This window comes from Eublepharis macularius, chromosome 10, assembly GCF_028583425.1.
Source record: "Eublepharis macularius isolate TG4126 chromosome 10, MPM_Emac_v1.0, whole genome shotgun sequence".
In the NCBI taxonomy this organism is placed as follows: Eukaryota; Metazoa; Chordata; class Lepidosauria; order Squamata; family Eublepharidae; genus Eublepharis; species Eublepharis macularius.
Window position 1 is genome coordinate 83,395,505 of NC_072799.1, and position 21,196 is coordinate 83,416,700.

At 43.5% G+C, this 21,196-nt stretch overlaps 1 protein-coding gene across 1 annotated transcript in view; it reads right to left on the reverse strand.

Moving 5' to 3' along the window:
• The window catches only part of TUSC3 (tumor suppressor candidate 3), a 218,884-nt gene that overhangs the window by 104,037 nt on the left and 93,651 nt on the right, over positions 1-21,196 (reverse strand). Inside the window, exons 4-6 of the mRNA XM_054990060.1 lie at positions 19,734-19,874; positions 12,870-13,010; positions 4,520-4,609 (exon numbers count right to left, since the gene is read on the reverse strand). Of these exons, the coding sequence (XP_054846035.1) occupies positions 4,520-4,609; positions 12,870-13,010; positions 19,734-19,874 (372 nt within the window). The remainder of the gene's footprint in view (positions 1-4,519; positions 4,610-12,869; positions 13,011-19,733; positions 19,875-21,196) is intronic.

Consider the following 21,196-nt stretch of genomic DNA (forward strand, 5'->3'; position numbering starts at 1 on the left):
TAACCTATGATTCTATGATTATCTAATGCTGTAGACTATTACGCAAGAAATTATACAATTCATTGTGAGTGGCACCTTGTCTTAAAAAGCATTTCACTCATTCCAAAGGTGGTGGTGGGGGGGATATTTCAAGGGAATTTTTCCAGTGCCCCAAAAGTCCTCAGACAAAACACAGAACTTTTTTCTCCCAAATGTTTCCACCCCCCACCCCCCAGGCATTCTCATTTCTAACATCAAACCAACTCCCCTTCTGTTACTAAGTAGATCAGTTATTAAATTAGATCCATCACTTTATCCTTACTCTAATTAAGATAATTAAAACTTCAGTCACTGCTTGCTCTCTTTGCCTATCAGCAGAGACCCTTCAATGTGCCAAGTCATTCAGGTCGGGCTGCTTTTCTGACTAGAAGAAAAACACGTCTACCGTCTCTCCATCCCACCAGCGTGCCTCTCCAGAGATTACGTACGTATGCTAATTGTAAACTGTATCTGCAGCCAACTCATTCTTCAAAAAGAAACTGTTCCTGGGCAGGAACTGTCCCTACAGAGAGGGACTGACAAAACCTGTTAGATGCTTTCGGGGAAAAAGGCAAAAGCAACAAAACAGACACACACTATCCTCCTCTAATCAAGAGAGGCAAACTGAAAGTTTTGAAAACTGATTATTTTTTAAAAAGAAAAAATATATGAAGTGCTAATGTAATTGATAGCACCAGCTCCGGCTCTCTGTGATCACTCACCTTTCTGTAACCCTGCATAAAACACATCATAAATTAAGCACTGAAATGGAGTAATGAAGAAAATCTGAGTTGTCCTGAACAGTGTTTTAGTGACATGGTTATTTATTACTTCCTTAATCTGAATCCTGTGTAACAAAGCTGCCAGACCAAACATGCCATTTTATGCCATCAATCAAGCTCCTATCCTCCTTTCACCAAGTAGATCAGTCATCATACTCAGTCCATCTTTTTCTCCCTTTACTCTAATTAAGATATGAGACAAAGAATACTAAAAATAGATTTCCTCCTGCACGACTAAGCCAATTATTCTCCATTAACTAGCAATGAGAGAGTCCAAAAATGGTAGGAATTTCAGCTCGGAGGGTGGCTGGTAGCAGGGAAGAAGAACAATTCACACGGCATGCAGGTTCTCATTCAACCGTGCTCATAAACAACGAATGAACCAATGAGTGATACAAAATTCAAAAATAATTTTCTCTACATTTCTTCAAAAATGTAATAGTGGATGTGGCCTTTCTCACAATTGTGTGTTAAAAAGAACAGCACACAGAAGGAGCATTGTGTGTCAAAACTTTCTTGTAATGAATTTCCTTGTTTATTCATTTGTATTACATTTGTAGTTACGTATTTAATTCACTTTTCCTGTTCCAACCTCTTCTGTAGGGCTGATTTTTTCCCTCCCCTTTTTTGTTGTCCATATGAATTTTCTTGTGACAAATATATTTTAGTTCTTCTTTTCCAGTCAAGCAGGAATTTCCACGCAGATTATGCCTCAAAACCCACGCATGGACAAACTGAAACCAAACAAGAACCTTCCTACAATCCAATAACCGCCTCATTCAAATCATGAAGTAAAAGAGTGAATACGCAGGCATGGAATATGCAGCAGTTTACTCATCATCAAGATATCTAATTCTCAACATGGTCCAACCTGTGGATATTTAAACTTTAAATCCACAGATCGGAGCCATGAAGAAAGAAAGGAGATTTATCTACAAACCTGGGGTCCTCCCTCCGCTTGTAGAAAAATCTGAAAAGTTTTAAAAAATGGAAGTGTTGGAATCTCCCCAAAACAGAGGAATATATTTTTTGTGCAAGCGCAGGTCCCCACTTGTTAAAATGAAATAAAAATCAGAGGAAGGTTCACCCGTACAGTACATCAACAGCTTTCAAATACTTTAATACCATTTATATCCCTCCTCCATGTCACACCTTGCTTCATTTTAAGAGAATTCTGTCGATTCTTTGCCACAGCTTAGCTGCCCCTTAATTACTCCATGACACTAGAATTGCAGGGTAACTGGAAGTTGGGAAAGATTCTTTAAGGACTTCCCTTCAATGACTAGACTTCATGTGGAAAATAGATGTTAACCCTCACTAGTCTGGGATACACTGGCTTCTGTATCTCCTATATAATGGCAATTATAACAAGGATCATAAAAAAATAATTTTCACCTCCCTGTGCTTTCCGAACATCATACACAGTGTTACTGGGCACCTTCTTCCCAAATGTGTGCTGTCTGCTCTGATTCCATCTTGCCTAGATTCATTATGGCAGCCATTTCAGGAGCTAGCAATGCCATACTTTGGAGAAGGTAAGGCCAAGGTTCTCCTCAGGCTATGCTACTAAGTAGCCTCAACTTTGGCTGGAGATTGATTCATGGGTGGGACGTCAACATGTGTACCCATCGCCGCAGGGGCTTGCATTCACCTAGATCTATCAGTGTAGCCTCATCTGCAAGGACAAGTCTTCCTGAGCACCAAATCTGATGACCATCAAGTACCCAGATGGGCTTCCTTGTACGGACCCTGTCTGAATGTCTCCTACCGACTCAGGCAAGGGTGAAGCCCCCACCCTGCCAGTCCTTTTTGCATCCTTCCAGCCTTTTTGTCCACTCTTCCTAGAGGCATCACCTTTTTGTTACCTTTCTGGAAAACCTCCTTCCCAGCTCATTCACGTTCAGGAAATACACAAATGAGCACCCGGGCCTCACGATGAATTCCTGGACTTCACAATTATTTCTTTGATATTCTTCTGTGTGGGCTCCTGTAACTCTTGCTGTTTGGCTAGCCAAAGGCAGGCACCCTAATCCCCTCTGCTGGCTCAGAGGCTGCCCACTCCACTCTTCCCTGGAACCGGCCAACCTTTTCCTTGGGGCCTTCAAAAGACCTGCCTGAGGCCCTCCTCTCAGCGCCTGTAGCCCACCAAGGCACACTACACAGCACAGCAGTCTGAGGATAGGTAAACTCCTTCTCCGTTCACTTCTTTCCTCTGAAAACTCTCCTTTCTCCCTTCTTTAAATCTTTCTCTCCCTCCCTCTCTTTTCTTTATGGCCATTCACAGCTGCACATTTCCCTCTCAGCCAAAGGCTTGGTTCTCTTTTGCAGTTTCTCCTCCCACGTAACTCTTCCTATGCATGTCCCTTTGAAGATAACAATTGTATTGTTCTTATGCCAGAGTACCTTTTCAATTCCTGTACCCCTATATTTCCCTCAATAAATTCTAAACCTTGCTTTGGAAAAGATCTGGTTTTTTCATGGTTACCGGTGGCCTATTAGAAGCACTTTGAGGTTGCCTGCCCACTATCCAGGTGAAAGATCCCTAAATCACAGCTCTGCTCCCCCTAACTGGCAAGTGTGTCAGTTTTCCAAGCTAGTCAGGCTGTGAAGGCGGGAAGAGATTTCATGCTGACTCTGAGCTTAATTCTCTCCAATTGGTTGCTGTTCTGGGTGAGTCCCAGGGCCAAGCTACACATGACGAATGACACTTGAACAGCAAGTGGATTGAGTGGAGGGCAAGTGAACAGGGAGAAATACACTTGCTGTTCAAGTGTCATTCGTCATGTGTAGCTTGGCCCCAGACCCAGGGCTTTTTTTCTGGGAAGAGAGGTGGTGGAACTCAGTGGTGGAACTCAAGACTGCACAATGACATCACTTTGGGTCAGCTGGAACAAGGGGGGAGTTTTTAAAAGTTTAAGTTGCCCTCCGCAAAAATGGTCACATGGCCAGTGGCCCTGCCTCCTGATCTCCAGACAGAGGAGAGTTTAGATTGCCCTCCCTGCCAGCGGCGTGGAGGGCAATCTCAACTCTCCTCTGTCTGGAGATCAGGGGGCGGGGCCACCGGCCATGTGATCGTTTTCAAGAGGTGCCGGAACTCCGTTCCACCGCTTTCCTGCTGAAAAAAAGCCCTGCCCAGACCCAAGTCAGAGAGTCCACATGGGTCTAAAGAAACATGTTGAAGGGAGCACATGCAGTAACAACAATATTATTATCAAAAGTCTTAAAATACGGTCACCAGTTTCTTTGAAGCATAGGCATCAGCTATGGCTTGGCATCCTTCAAACCCATAACAAATAGTATTGCAGTGTTGCTTATTACACACAGCTGCATTAGGATCAGCTTGTGATCTATTTCGTGGCAGATCTCAGTAATGCAGAGGTTGCCAGCACTTCGATAAAAAAGAAAAGCTAAAAAGGAGTTTTGAAGGACCCATAGAAAGAATGGAAAAGCACAACACACAGCGTTCCCATCCACTAAGAAAAAAGAAAATAAGCAGTCATCTAACTCTATCATGCTGGATTTCATCAACAGACCAAACACTGGCACATTCTTATAGGAGTGCTCCATTACGTTTATATACTATCAGCAACAGTCTCTTGAAAAGCAGGCCCTTAAAGTAAATGTTCACATACTTTCATACGATTCCTCCACAACTTGAATTGATAGGCCCTTGTGGCAATATAGTTCATTTTATATTCTGCTACAGCAAGAACACTTACCACTTGCCCGTTTTGAGGATTTTTGTGAGCATACGGGGGACCACGAATATGATTCCACATTTGGCCAGAAGTCATAGCAAACACAACACACTGTAAAACAAGAGAAAGGGCTTTTATAAAAAGGAAAAGACAAGATAAGCTCACAGGGTTACATGTCCAGGGAATCAATCCTATAACTGTGAAACATTTCTTAAATTCTTGGAGTTAGGAGTGCGGTCATTTTATAGTCATGGCAGAAAAAGGCAGAGAGTGAACTGATTTTTACAGCTTAGTTGTGATGTGTCCGAACTCTAGAAAATAATAGCCAGAGGAAAAGCTTTGAGAGATCTCTCTGGTGCTTCATGCTCACCATAAAAAAGAGTTGTAGTCTATACTTTTTAAGCATCTCCAGTGTATTTCTATCTACTATGATGGTTTAGGTTGGCTTAATTCTCCTTATCCTGAACTAAACCTCTGACAACTAACATGGAAAAATCTCAGGCAAGGTTTACATGGGAATATTTGTCTGATATGCGATGCTGGCTCTAGGAGATATTGGTCACTGGCTTTGGTGGAAAGAAAATAAATATGACATTTTCAACTGCCAACTGAAAAGTTAGAGTGATGAAGTCTGAGGATTTGCAAATGTGTACTGGCTGGTAGAACACATACATAATGCAAATCAACAAACGAACTTGCAACCAATCACTAGAGTACAAATACTTTAATTAGAGAAATGCCCACCAAATGGCTGGACTGTGAAGGGAAAAGCAGATAGCGCCTAGGCAAGTATTTGCATAATGAGCAAACTTAAGTCTTTTGTTGCTGTCTGCTGCCTTTGAACATTATTTGATTGAAGGTATCACACGCATACACAAAAGCAGCTCTGTAAGTTTTCATAAAAAGCAACACGTGAAATCTAATTTGTAATAAGCTTACTTTTGTTTTCCTTCACAGCAGCAAATAACATTAGTATATTATGTAATATCCAAAGCGTCACAAATGTGTTTAATCATTCTAGCAAAGCTGAAGGATCCTTTTTCTACCAGTTATTAGCAACTGTCATTCTGAAAGATCAGTAATTTCGGTATTATTTCCATATCTACATTACTTTAAACTTGACTCAGGTAACCCAAAAAACTTGCAGTTGCGCTAGTGTTAGATTAGCACAGCTAGGCTTGGCCTAGATTCTAGGAATCCCTCTCGGTGTCTATTTTGGGTATTTGATGGCCCAGATTCTTAGCTTTCATTTGGCAATCAATGCCCCCCCCCCCCCCGCAAAATTAGGATTTCTGCAACATATGTTTTATTAAAACTGTATCTGATTATTAGTGGTGCATTACTGTAGCTTTCTTTCCTATTTTGAAATGGCTGTTCCCTGGCCTAACCCTGAAGACAAAGGAGCATGGGTTCAAATGAAAAAACAGCATTGCACTTATGTGTAACTATTGTTCGTCTAGCTTAAGATCTGTTTAAGGGGGCCCTCGTCCCCACTGCGCATGCGCAGTAGCGTTCCCTCCAAAACTGCGGATGCTAGGGCGAATGCCCCCAGATTCTCTCAGATCGCCTGAGCCGCCGGAGCTGCAATACCATTAAAGAACACTCACAGCGGGGCAGGAGGGAGGGAATGCGTGTCTGCACGGAAGATACTCGATGAACAACAGTTACAGGTAAGTGCAACGCTGTTTTTCATCATCGTCCTTCTGTGCAGCCCTACACTGGGAGTATAGCAAGCTACTCAACAATGGGGGTGGGGGTGAGTGGCCAGTCAAACAGCGACTGAAGCTCTGCCTTTCCTACTGCTGAGTCACGTTTTACGTTTGAATCCACGGAATAATGTCTGATGAACGTGTGGGGTGAGGACCAGGTTGCAGCTTGACAGAGATCTTGCAGTTTTACACTGCACAGAAAGGCGGCCGAAGCAGCTTGGGCTCAAGTAGAATGAGCGTTGACCAGGAGCGGACAAGCCTTGCCAGCTTTAGAAAGTATCTCCGCTTCAGGTGCAGGGACGGGGTCTTTGAGTACGCGGTTCTGCCTTTTGGCCTGGCCTCTGCATCCCGTGTATTTACCAAATGCATGGCTGTCGTTGTGGCTTTCCATTCCTCCTCTCTTTCCTCTTTTTTTTTGTTTGTTCAGCACTAGATCAATAAATTGCTGGTTTGAAAGCACAGGGGAACGTTTCCTTTTTATTCTTTTTGCTTTGACATGGGCCGATTCCAGATGACTAACCGGAAGGCGCTTCATGCCGCCATGTTCCGGATCGCGACGGGGAAAACGCGAAATATCGCGTTTTCTTGCACGAGTTTGGCGCGACATCGCGCCAAACTCGCGCAAGAAAACGTGATATTTCGCGTTTTCCCCGTCGCGATCTGGAACATGGCGGCATGAAGCGCCTTCAGGTTAGTCATCTGGAATTGGCCATGGGCAGGAATATTGTATAGGGGGCTAAATATCTGGGTATCAAAAATAAAGTTTTTAATACTGAGTTTTAGAGCGGTGTAAATGGCCTCATACAGGCTGATTTCGTGCCTTTGGGCCTGACTTCAGGGGAAATGAGAACTTAGGCCTTGGTGTAGAAGGGACTAAAAATTCAACAGGATCTCCCAGTCGCTCGTTTTCCATATAAGAGTGTTTATGGAACATCTAATGCCAAGACACTGAAATCCAAAGAGCCTGAACATTTTCTTTATTACCTTACATGCACGCCAGCCCTGCACAATCCCATCCTGGGCAGAATCACACCACCCTGCCTATATCCTTTCCATCCACCAATATCCAAAGTACTCCTAGCTGCTTTCCAGAGTTTCCCCATGCCTTTCTTGTAATGCGAGTGTAGGCAGTCCTCTGGTCTTTTGGTTGTTGCTCTCTCTGTTTCTCTTCCTATCTCCCATAAATGGATGACTGCCAAGATAAAGTTGCCCTATTCTATTGAGTTATATAAATTAACAAATCAATTTAACTCAACATGATTTACTTGTATTAGGTATATTAGATTTTATTAGGTTCAACTCTCTAGTGTAAACTTATTATGCAAGCCATGATCTCTTGGCCTTAGTATGCCCCCCCCCACACACACCACACACAGATGCAATATGGTGATAATACTGACCCTTCTTGACAGGACGGGTATACAAATTGCTGTAATAACATAGGTGAAGCTCTCTGAACAGTAAAAGCATTATATAAATGCTAAGCATTTTTATTATTCTATATATATATATTAGTTATATTAATCATCAGGAGGAAGAGGGCCTACAGATTCCGACACAAACTAGGCTTATTACAGCTATCCAGCTTTGTTATTCAAGGCAATTGTTGACTCTTTTCCCAAAGCTAAACCAAATAACAATAGTAATAGTCATATTAATAACAACTCAGAGAGCCTTGATTTATTTTTCCCCATTTCAGTTATCAGAGGGGAAGTGGAATTTGGGACTTTCACCAAAGTGGAATATGGCATGTTTCTAAAACCAGCTTTTTTACCCAGTCTCAACATGGTCTCATGATCCCAATATAGCCTTCTTGGTAATCAGATAACCCCTTCCAGAAAACTTGGCTGGATTCGACCCAGCCCCTCCCCTGTCACCTAGGCTATGTTTTCTAGAGTTGCCAGGTTGGATTGGGTCGCTGTGGCATGCGGGAATGCCAGTGCGCTCTGCAGCGGCCTGATTCGGGCCTGATTCAGGCCAAATCGGGCCACTGCGCTGCCCAGGAATGTGCTGCGCTGCCCAGGAGCACGCCCTAGGAGGTGTGTTTCCCCGCCTCCGCCCCCCCCCTGCCAGCCAGGTAAGCGGGGCAGAGGATGGAGGGTAGGAGTGGGGGATCCCCCACCCTCAGTGAGGGACTGGCAACCCCAATATTTTCTCATCCCTTCCCTATCACAACTGTGCATCTGTACTATATGCCTCCTTGCTGTCTCAGCAGGTCAGTAGGAAAATGATGCATGAAGAGACAAGCTTGTGAAAGGGAAAGAAGATACAATGTCTATTCAATATTAGGAAGCAGAAACCCTAACTTTCCTGAAGGAGGATAGTGAAGCTCCTTTTCTCAGTTTTGTAATTATTTAACTATTGGCAGGACCTGCCCATCAATATCCCTCAAGCCATAGGTAAGAGAATACACTGGAAGGAACTTAAGCTGCTCCTTTATCTTTATTCCCAAATTCAAATTAATGGATTGTCTTACCCACTCTTAGGCTTAGTGAACCTAAAAGACAGGCATATGCTAATCCTAAATTCGGCTGCTTGAGTCTGCAGCCTTTTGAGACTGCTGATAGCTTCGAAGCACAACCCGAACTATTGATTGACAGGAATCCTGTTAAGGGTGGATTTGACAGCTGCACATCTAATGCATGACAGCCTCCTTGAAATATTTCATGGAGGATCAGACCAGGTCTTCTTCTCACTGCTTGAAGAAGTACCTGCTAATAAGCAATAGGCTAACACGCACATAACAGGCAGCAAACGGGCAGTGTTAATGGGTTGTTTAAATGAGTAGACAGCCAGGGGCAAAAGAAGTTCAGGTTATTACAGGAGTCCGATTCCCTGGCTGATTAGGGGAACAGGTTCTGGGAGAGCCTGCGCCTTTCGCTTTCTCTAAAGCCGCTTTTGCTTTTCCATTTTATTTTTGAAAAAGAATAATAAAAGAATTTCCTACGACGAATGTAGGAACTTCCCAATTCATGCTATTGGCTCTGCAAGGCCATCTTGGGGTTCACTGTAAGGTCATAAACCAATGTGATAACACACAATAATATTCAGCTATTACCCTACATTCTTCTAACATAAGAGGCAAATAAAATTTCTTTCCTATTTAGGAATACACAGGAGGATACTCGTTATATTTGCATAGTTTTGATTTGTTATGCCACGATTAAAATTTAGCATGGGAAGTATAAAAGAAGACCAAGATTTTCTGAATGCCACTGAACTAGCGCTCATTGAGGTGTTATCCATTTTTAGTCTTTGCTAATAATATCTCTGCATATGCCAATATTGTGGATTTTGTCCACTCTTGAACATCATATTTATAGCCTATTCTTCTTCCCCGGAGTAAAACTTTCATATAAGGCTGTCTTATTTTACAAAACTGAACCAAGTTTTGACCAAGAAATCTCCAACGCACAGCAAAGTACTTATGAAAAAGTACAACGCAACCAAGATATCACCAGCGCAATCTTAAAAGTCATTTGGTGACAGAAGTAATTCAGGATTGGGTGAACTATTTTCAGGAGGCCCAGCATACTTTTGTTTTATTTTTGGGAATGGCAACACCTTCCTCACAGGTTCCTAAGCCTCGTGGCAAATACGATGCTTGAGGGAGTTGCAGCACATTCACGCAACGACCCGCAGGCCCGAGACTGTTCAAAAGACACAAGTACTCCTGGCTAGCGCCTGCAGGGACTTCAGCATTATTTGCATCTTGTCGTAACAAGCCAGTTAATGCTGAGAGAAATGACAGGAACAGATCAGAGGGCAATGACATAATGCAGGTCCATCAAAGCACAGGTCATGCCAATGTCCTAGAAAAACCTGGGTGGGATTTAAAGCACAATATGAGCGGTAAAGAAGAGGGGTGCTGAATCATTTCCCCTCCATCCATACGCCTCCCGTCTACCCAGGAATTCTGCTTCTTTACAATTTTTGGTCCCCTTAGCTCTTGCTCTCCCACTTTCCTTCTAAGTTTTGATACTAGAACAAAGTTCCCAGGAGGAAAGAAGTTATGAAAAAAGCAATGGGGGGGGGCATTCCTGTACGGTAATGTTTCACTTTAAATTGCCCCTCTCTGCTTTCTTTCAGGATGATTCAGTCCTGTCTCATGTACTCTGCCCTGAAAATTAAGGGGATTAAAAAAAAAACAAACTTATTTCTTCTTTATGCATTGGTGTCTAAAAAGGTAGCATCTTACAACTACTTTCCACAAGAAACCAGGCCATACACTATATATTAGCACTCCATGGCCTGTAAGAAAGTGTTCATGGGGCTGGAAAAAAAGACAGGAACTGGGAGGTGCCTAAGAAGACAGATCTTTTTAAAAGGAAAAATTATCTAACTTAATACGTTTAAGGCTGTGCAGCAGTCAGGTACTTCAGAAGAAGAGATATGATTCTGTATGAATAATAAGAGCGTTTAAAAAGCCAACGACAAACCACCAACTCCACAAGTCTTATCTTCGCAGATACCCCTGTGGAGGAGTTCAAGATAGAAAAGCTGCTTCAACAGACAATTCGTTAAACTCTTCAGCTGCACTTCCTGATTGTGAATCGGGAGGGGGGGGGATGCTAAAATGGCTGCTTTCCATCTTCCCAGATCCGCATGACCTTTAAGAGAGGTAGGAAACCATAAGCTTCCTGTAAGTACATTGCCAAAGTGTCGCAAATTCATTATGGGTTTTCAAAGGTCGCAAATTCATGAAGAGTGAACATGAAGAGTGAAAGAAAGTATTTTTGTGGAAAGATTTGTTCATTGTTGTTTGTGTTCATCAGGTATTCAGTATGAGTGGATGTAGGCACGTAACTGTTGATAAAAAGATGGGCACGTAAAACTTGTTTGTATGTTGATGACTCTGATTATGCAAACAGAGCATCTTCCTGTAGACTCTAAACACTTCCCACTGGCTTGGAAAGTAGTGTGCCCTACTTTCCAAGCCAGCTGAGCAGCTGCGGAAGAACAGCAATGTTCAGATTACCACCTCTCGGAATGGAGATAGCCAGCTTTCTGCACAGAACTCGCGCAACGCGTAACCCTTCCTCAATTTTTACTGAAACGCTCTGGCTTCCCTTGACATACTTCAATTGTTTTACCTGAAGAGTACCTTGCAAAATCAGTGGGAAATTTTGTTTCAAGAAAAGTATGGTCACAGTGTAGAGAAGTGCAAATATCTCTTCAAAAATGTCAGTAGTCTTTGTGAAATATTCTTGCTCCCTTGAGACTGCTCAGATCTTTTTGCTGGTAAAGGATTCTAACATATTCTTGGAACTGTGCTTTAGTCAGTCACAGCTTTGGAAACTATTGTACAAGAAATTTTTAGCTCTGTTTAACTGAACTACAAGAGCCTTATGGCACAGATTTTCAGAAAAAGCCTACTTCTCTAGATGTGGGAGACAGGCAACGAAATTTTAAAAAGAGCATATATGGTCATCGCTTCTTCTTGACTAAATGATCAATTCCTCTTTCAGAAAGGGGATGGTTCCAGCCATGTTGAACAAGGATGTCGTGGGGCAATCCCAGAATGTGCTACCCAGATCTCAGAGCCAAGCTACAAGTGATGCCTGACACAGGTTGGACACTTGTCAGCTTCCCTCAAGTTTTGATGGGAAATGTAGGCGTCCTGGTTTTACAGCTTGGCTCTCCATTACAGCTGCAAGACCAGGATGCCTACATTTCCCATCAAAACTTGAGGGAAGCTGAGAAGTGTCCAATCTGTGTCAGGCCTCACTTGTAGCTTAGCTCTCAGTGACCTAAATCATCTGGCAGCAAATACTCTGTTCTTCAGCAAGGAGTTCGAGGGCATGATGGCCACACAGTTCCAGGTGTTCTGGGACATTATCTAGACCCACCACACTTTTTTTTAGAATGCAAAGAAGTAGAGAGAGAAAATCAGTTCTTTTTATTAATCACATTAATAAATCACATTATTTTAAAATAAAAAGTTTCCTGCTGTCACATGGCAAAGAGCTTTAAAATTGTGGGAGCAATAAAAATTGAAAACATGTACTAAGGACCTAACCGATTATAAAGTAATGAGAGGAGAAAGTAAATTAAGATCTTTTAAAGGCTAATTTAAGCAGTTAAAGCAGTGACAATTCAGAGGGCTGTATGATAGATACAATACACCTCAACCACTGTAATTAACCACTTACCATAGTCATAAAAATGTCATCGAAATTATGTTAGTAAGCAACCGAAATTAGCAGCAGGCACATTTGGCTTATGATTGTTTTTTCCATGCTGACAATCAAAGAACCTAGTTCTCCTACTTTTTTGGGTTACTGTAAAGCAATCTTTAATATTTAACAAATTATTTCAGGTTGCATCAACATTGGCTCTCCAGTTCAGAACAAACACTTACAGCCCTCATGGCCTAGCACATTAGCAAAGTAAAATAAGGCAATGTAACCATCAGCATGAGGACCAGTTATAATGAGCCAGTTCTCTGGCAACCTCTTACTTGTATACCTCCTATTAACTAGCAGTGTTTACTGCCATTGAGATTGGGCTCAGCTTTCCCTATTGTGATTTCATAACCAATACCATCTTCTCTCTTTGACATATTAATGTAGTGCTTTCTTGTTTACAACATAAATGGGATTTGAAATCTTGTTCTCTCTATAGACACTGTAAAACCGAAACATTTTTAGAAATTGGCATACCAGAGCTGCCATTGCCCAGCCAGTCTTGTTGTATATGAACTCCAAGTTATTTCGCCGCAAGTAGAGTAAACCACCGACAAGGGAAACCAGGAGGGCCAAAGCAATAGTTCCTGAATAGTTTGGTGGCCTGAATACTCTAATCTGCAGAAAAGGGAAAATATAGCAAGCATTTGTTCATTTTCTGATACAATGATAGACATTTATGTGAATGCACATACATTAACAAGGAATTTTAAATTATTTTAACAAATATTTTTAAATTAAGCTCAATTAAATGCTCACTTTAAATTTCATTTTGATAAAGTCCAAGCAAATAGAATGACCCAGTATAATTGCTCACTATTATTGCTTAGCTTACTGGTTGTCATGATCAATTAAATGAAGCCCACACAATTTTTTTCATAGCCATCTATTCCAGATAAGAATTCAACAGAATAGCATACAAGTGTACACATTCAAACATTCTGAATGCCTGAGTAATGAAAATACAAATCAATTGATGAAGACATACAAAAAACATATATTATAATTTGGAAATGTCTATGCAGGGCTTTTTTCTGGGAAAAGAGGTGGTGAAACTCTCTATTATCACACGTGTGTACGCGAAGCACGTGTGCGCGCTCCCAGAAATGTGTGATGACATCACTTCCGGAAGTGACATCATCACACACTCCCAGAAGTGACGCTGCTTCCCGGAACCCAGCACAATGCATTACAACGAGATAAATGTTAGTAAGCTTGGGAAATCACACTATTATGAGAAAGGGTTCTTTTCCTTTCTGTATCCTCTACAAAAAGTGAAATCTTCCATTCTCTTTCCCAAACATTTCATTTCTTTGGAATCATATTTTAAAATATGCAAGAAGGAGGGGGGCTCTAAAAATCCAAAAACCATCTCACAAATCTAAATCCTAACAGATTCCCTCTGCCAGCATAGAAAAAAAAATCCAACATTCTTTCTCAAATTTCATAGAGTCTGAAATTCCTAATCTAATGAATATTGAATTTTCAAATTTTCAGGGAGAGTTTTGCTTTACTGGAGCAATTCAAAATTAGATACTCAACTTTAGCTGTATTAGGTTTATACTTAGTTTAAAATGGCTTTTTTTTAATTGCCTGCCAACTCTACCTTACCAATGGCTAAGCCGTTGTGACATTGTGAAATGTTCATAAATATTTCAATGTCCCAGACAAATAATATTCATAAAAACTTCCTTATCCCCCATATGTCCACTGCAATTTCAGTGATGTAAATCAGCTGAGCGTGGGGAGAACCATTTGAATTACAGCTATTAAGACATAAGAACACCTATATGCTGATTAATGTATTGATGAAAGCCTTCTGTGACTTGGACATAGCTATTCATTCCTAGCATAAAACTGGAATAACCATATTTTAACTAATACAAATAACCATAACTGATATATTTAACTAACACAGAACCAAGCTGCATTCAAAAGCTGTGGGAACCATAACAATGTCAACTTTAGTCAACAAAAGAATGAAAGCAACACACACACACACATGTACATGCACAGCCTCACCAACCCCCATGAAAAGAAAGCAGAATGAACTCAAAGCAGCACGCGCACACACACACACACAGCCCCACCCCCTGAAAAGAAAGCAGAATGAACTCAAAGCAGCACACATACAGACACAGCCCCACCCACCCACTCCCTCAATGAAAATAAAACAGAATGAACTCCAAGCAGCAGACACATACACAGAAACCCCTGAATAAAATGAAAGCAGAATGAACTCAAAGCAGCCTAACCTCCTCTGGAGAGCCCCCAGCAGCTCTGCTTGCATTCTCTCTTTCTCTCTCATTCACAAATGGGAAAAAAAAGCAGCTTACCCTCCCTGCAGAGCCCGCGCCGGGCCCCAGCTCGCTCACTCTCACTCACGAATGAAAAAAAAACAGAATAAACTCAAAGCAGCTAAACCACCTCTGCAGAGCTCGTGCTGGGCCCCAGCTCTCTCTCTCTCTCGCTCTCTCTCTCTCTCTCTCTCACACACACACACACACACACACACACACACACACACACACAATTGAATGGGAAAAAAGCAAAATGAATTCAAAGCACCTAAACCTCCTCTGGAATGCTGGCCCCAGCAGCTCTCTCTCTCAGGAATGAAAAAAACCAGAATGAACTCAAAGCAGCTAAGCCTCCTCTGTAGAGCCAGCACCAGGCCCAAGCAGCATCTGCTTGCGCTCGCTCACTCGCTCGCTGGCTCTCTCTCTCACTCACTCAAGAAAGCAGAATGAACTCAAAGCAGCTTAACCTCCTCTGCAGAGCCCGCGGGGCCAAAGAAGGAAGGAATCACATGGGCAGATTCTAGAGCTTCCAGAACGGCATCCAGAGCATTCCCCCTCAAAAAAAAGTCCTGCAATCATGTTATCCTGACCACTTTCTCTTTTTTAAAAAGAAAAAGCACTACACAGTGCTAGGGTCAATCAGATCTCTCACCATAATTGCCAGTGTTGCTAAAGAAATATAGTATGCAGAAAGATCATGTGTAATGATTTATGAGTATGTGTATGTGCGTGTGTCAATGCATAACCAACCTTGGACTATAATTTATAGGTTTAGTTAAATAAGGTTTTATTTCTGTTGCAAGCTACTTTGAGTCCCTTCAGGAAACAAAAGTTGGATATAAATATTTAAATAAATTAACTCGCAGATGTTCCTAGTAGGGATGTGCGTTTCGGCATTCAGAATGCCGAAAGAATGCCGAAACAAAAGTGTTTCGGCTTCTTTCGGGGAATGCCGAAACGTTTCGGGGAATGCCGAAACGTTTCGGGTAGCCGAAAGAAAAAAGCCGAAACGTTTCGGGATTCTTTCGGCTTTCTTTCAGCTTTTCTATGGGAAAATGCCTCCGTCTTCCAGGACGTCTGGAGGAGGCATTTTCCCACCGAATAAGCCCAAAATTGGTGGGGACCTTCCTCTAACCCTTCTCTAACAACCACCCAAGTTTCAGGCAGATTGGACTTTGGGGGGCCATGTTATGGCCCCCCAAAGCAGGTCCCCCCATCCTCCCATAAGAAAGCGAAGGAGCAGCATATTGTTAGCATGCTGCTGCTGATCTTTCTTCATTATTTCCTATGGGGAAAAAATGAAGAGGCAGGCTTCCTTTGCCAGGGGTGGCATTTTGCATGCAAAATGCCCCCCAGCCCTCAGGGGCCCTTCTCCCACCCCTCCTCCCACCCCCCACCAAGGCTCAGCCTGCTTCCACTTGGGGGGGGCCATTTCATGGCCTCCCCAAGTAGGTGCTCTAATCTCTACCACTGACAGCTGGGGGAGGCTTGTGTTGCCAGGGGTGGCATTTTGCATGCAAAATGCCCCCCAACCCTCTGGGGCCCTTCTCCCACCCCTCCTCCCACCCCCCACCAAGGCTCAGCCTGCTCCCACTTGGGGGGGCATTTCATGGCCTCCCCAAGTAGGTGCTCTGCTCTCATCTCTACCACTGACAGCTGGGGGAGGCTTGTGTTGCCAGGGGTGGCATTTTGCATGCAAAATGCCCCCCAGCCCTCTGGGGCCCTTCTCCCACCCTTCCTCCCACCCCCCCACCAAGGCTCAGACTGCTCCCACTTGGGGGGGCCATTTCATGGCCTCCCCAAGTAGGTCCTCTCAGCCCCTAAAGTCCACCCCTTACAGCCCCACACAAACCCAATTCCCCCCCAGCTGCCACACACAGACCCAAATCCCCACATTAGCCCCTCACAGACCCAAATCCACCCCCACCTGCCCCACACCCATAACCCCAGGAACAGGCTGGCAAAGGCCAGCCCTCTCCCTTTGTTCCCTATGCTGGGAACTTCTAAACTCTCTTTCCCTGGGCAATTCTGCACAGCCCAGGGGTGCCACAATGGTGGGCACACTTCTGAGTGCCAGCTGGTCCCTGTGAAAGAGCACCTGAACCACAGACACCCTCCCTCAAATTCCCCCACCACCTACAGAGATGGCTGGCCAGCCAGCCCCATTGTTCCCTATGATGGGAACCAACTGCACAACAAAGAATAAAACAAGAACAACACAAAATAAAGTTTTAAAAAAATTATTTTCTCCCTTCCAAAGTACAAGTAGGCAAAGCATTATGACACATTACACCAGCAGTCCCCCACACAGAAAAATTAAAACAAAACTCACTTAACATCAGAGAATCACAAAGCATGATTCCTGTCAAAAACACTTTATTTCTTGAACAGCTTTAGGTTACACAGCAGGGGGGAACACCAAAGGGCATGGCAGCACTATCTTACACAAAAATAACACAACTCACTTAACATCAGAGAATCACAAAGCACAATTCCTGTTAAAAACACTTTATTTCTTGAACAGCTTTAGGTTACACAGCAGGGGGGAACACCAAAGGGCATGGCAGCACTATCTTACACAAAAATAACACAACTCACTTAACATCAGAGAATCACAAAAACACAATTCCTGGCAAAAACACTTTATTTCTTGAACAGCTTTAGGTTACACAGTAGGAGGGCACAACAGGGCATGATAGCAATGTACTGCAAAAAATAATACAACCCACTTCATCGTTTTTGACAGCAATTGTGTTTGTGTGATTCTCTGATGTGAAGTGAGTTGTGTTATTTTTGTGTAGTACACTGCTTTCCTGCTCTGTGGTGCCTTCCTAAAGCAGTTACAGAAATAAAGTGCTTTTGACAGCAATTTTTTGGGGTGATTCTTTAATGTGAAGCGAGTTGTGTTATTTTTGTGTAAGATAGTGCTGCCATGCCCTTTGGTGTTCCCCCCTGCTGTGTAACCTAAAGCTGTTCAAGAAATAAAGTGTTTTTGACAGGAATCATGCTTTGTGATTCTCTGATGTTAAGTGAGTTTTGTTTTAATTTTTCTGTGTGGGGGACTGCTGGTGTAATGTGTCATAATGCTTTGCCTACTTGTACTTTGGAAGGGAGAATATAATTTTTTTAAAACTTTATTTTGTGTTGTTCTTGTTTTATTCTTTGTTGTGCAGTTGGTTCCCATCATAGGGAACAATGGGGCTGGCTGGCCAGCCATCTCTGTAGGTGGTGGGGGAATTTGAGGGAGGGTGTCTGTGGTTCAGGTGCTCTTTCACAGGGACCAGCTGGCACTCAGAAGTGTGTCCACCATTGTGGCACCCCTGGGCTGTGCAGAATTGCCCAGGGAAAGAGAGTTTAGAAGTTCCCAGCATAGGGAACAAAGGGAGAGGGCTGGCCTTTGCCAGCCTGTTCCTGGGGTTATGGGTGTAGGGCAGGTGGGGGTGGATTTGGGTCTGTGAGGGGCTAATGTGGGGATTTGGGTCTGTGTGTGGCAGCTGGGGGGGGAATTGGGTTTGTGTGGGGCTGTAAGGGGTGGACTTTAGGGGCTGAGAGGACCTACTTGGGGAAGCCATGAAATGGCCCCCCCAAGTGGGAGCAGTCTGAGCCTTGGTGGGGGGTGGGAGGAAGGGTGGGAGAAGGGCCCCAGAGGGCTGGGGGGCATTTTGCATGCAAAATGCCACCCCTGGCAACACAAGCCTCCCCCAGCTGTCAGTGGTAGAGATGAGAGCAGAGCATCTACTTGGGGAGGCCATGAAATGCCCCCCCAAGTGGGAGCAGGCTGAGCCTTGGTGGGGGGTGGGAGGAGGGGTGGGAGAAGGGCCCCAGAGGGTTGGGGGGCATTTTGCATGCAAAATGCCACCCCTGGCAACACAAGCCTCCCCCAGCTGTCAGTGGTAGAGATTAGAGCACCTACTTGGGGAGGCCATGAAATGGCCCCCCCAAGTGGGAGCAGGCTGAGCCTTGGTGGGGGGTGGGAGGAGGGGTGGGAGAAGGGCCCCTGAGGGCTGGGGGGCATTTTGCATGCAAAATGCCACCCCTGGCAAAGGAAGCCTGCCTCTTCATTTTTTCCCCATAGGAAATAATGAAGAAAGATCAGCAGCAGCATGCTAACAATATGCTGCTCCTTCGCTTTCTTATGGGAGGATGGGGGGACCTGCTTTGGGGGGCCATAACATGGCCCCCCAAAGTCCAATCTGTCTGAAACTTGGGTGGTTGTTAGAGAAGGGTTAGAGGAAGGTCCCCACCAATTTTGGGCTTATTAGGGGGGAAAATGCCTCCTCCAGGCGTCCTGAAAGACGGAGGCATTTTCCCAAAAAAAAAACCCGAAAGAATGCCGAAATAATGCCGAAAGAATCCCGAATCCCGAATCCCGAAAGAGATTCTTGTTTCGGCTTTCGGCTTTAACGGTAGACAATCTTGTTTCGGGTAATCCCGAAACAAGAAAGCCGAAAGTTTTTTCCTTGCACACCCCTAGTTCCTAGTATCTTCGTTCTTCAAGATGTTTTCTTAATGCAATCTCACTGTGGAATTCCAAGTGGATTGCTTGATTAATTCTAGAGACACTTCAAATTTTCCTTTAAGAAATACTTTCACAGAACATTCTTACACACATTTGTAAACAATTAAATAAAACCCTTCAGCATATTTACCAATGGCTCATCTATGACGCTAAAAAAAACTTGTTCAGATTTACGGAGATATTACTTGCAATAAGTAATATTTCAAGTGCATGCTCACATTAATCAACTAATTGGTACACTATCATTCCTCATGTTCTGCTAAGAGACAGATTAATATTTCAGCTACCAAAGCAAAATTGAAATACATCATTAAAAGAATTTTTGAGTTACTATACAGAATGATGGAGTAGCACAGCTGGTACTTTTATTATTTTAATAGATATTTGGAGGACTCCTGGGGGAAAGGCATGTGAGGGAGGGGGAGGGGGAGGGAGAGAGAGAGCCCCAGTTTCTGGTGTCAATTCATCACAGAACATGAAGATAAGTGTGAATCAGTCTCTTAACTTTGTCAAGTGACTTACATGAACATCAGTTCTGTCAGCTATCCACTTAGCTAACTGTTCTGCTGCGAATCCAATTCTCTGCAGGTCAAACGTGTCAGCTCTCTTGGGCTTACCTTTGGGAGGGAAATGCATGAACGTCGGAGCAGAGTTCATATTGAGCTACAACAGACAACAAAGATGCCATTAAATATTAAATAAGAATATCTGTTTTTTCTCCTTTCTTTCTGCCTTCTCATAATTATCGGAAATAATTCCATCAGTTAGGAAGCTCCCTCTTACCATAATTAGGAATTCAGGAAACTGTGGACAACGTATTAAATATGTGCACACTCTACAACTAGTTTCCAGTTCAAATATATAAAGGTAAAATACCTTTGCTAGCCAAAAAATGCAACAACTGCTCGTTTCAGAGATCACAAATAAAATGGAGTTTGTTAGTGACGGATGTGGTAATTGTGAGACTCAGGGCTTTTTTTCTGGGAAAAGAGGTGGTGGAACTCAGTGGGTTGCCCTCAGAGAAAATGGTCACATGGCTGGTGGCCCCGCCCCCTGATCTCCAGACAGAGGGGAGTTGAGATTGCCCTCTGCACCGCTCTGCAGCGCGGAGGGCCATCTAAACTCCCCTCTGTCTGGAGATCAGGGGGCGGGGCCACCAGCCATGTGACCATTTTCAAGAGGTTCCGGAACTCCGTTCCCCCGCGTTCCCCCTGAAAAAAAGCCCTGGTGAGACTCAAATGTTTGATTTCTCCTTCGGATGCACGGAGCTCAGAGACTCAACAACAAATACCAGCTGCAATTTACAAACTGTGCTAAATTTCTGGGAATGAAAGTAAACTCACACCAATAAGGAACCCACATCCAGATGTCACAACAAAACAAGTTTCATCAAAGACTTTAGTCTTTTTAATCTTGGTCTAATAACAGCAGAGAGAGATCATGTGAGTCTGATGATTTAACCACCTTTATTAGCCCAGGAGAGCCTGATCTCATCAGATTTCAGAAGCTACGCAGGGTCAGCCTTGGTTAGTAATTGGATGGGAGACCTCTGGTGAAGACCAGGGCTGCAGAGGCAGGCTATGGCGAACCACCCCTGATAGTCTCTTGCCATGAAAACTCCTACGAGGGTTCGCCATAAGTCAACTCTGACTTGAGGGCAGGATTTAATTTCATGGCTATTATGAATAAATTCCAGTTTCTTTGGGACATTTTAAATGAGCTCTCTTCACATAGCATCTTAAAGAATTTGTTGTGAAATGAGTTTTGGACACCAGAGTCTCCTGTATCTGAACCATGGATACTGAAAAGATACTTGTGCACCGGCCACCAGGCCAGGCTTACTTGCACTGTTGCTGCTGGGTCCAGCTGAGTGGTGTGGGTATAGTGTTGCCAGCCTCCAGGTAGTGGCTAGAGATCTCCCAGAATTACAACTGGTCTCCAGGCTACAGAGATCAGTTCACCTGGAGAAAATGGCTACTTTGGGG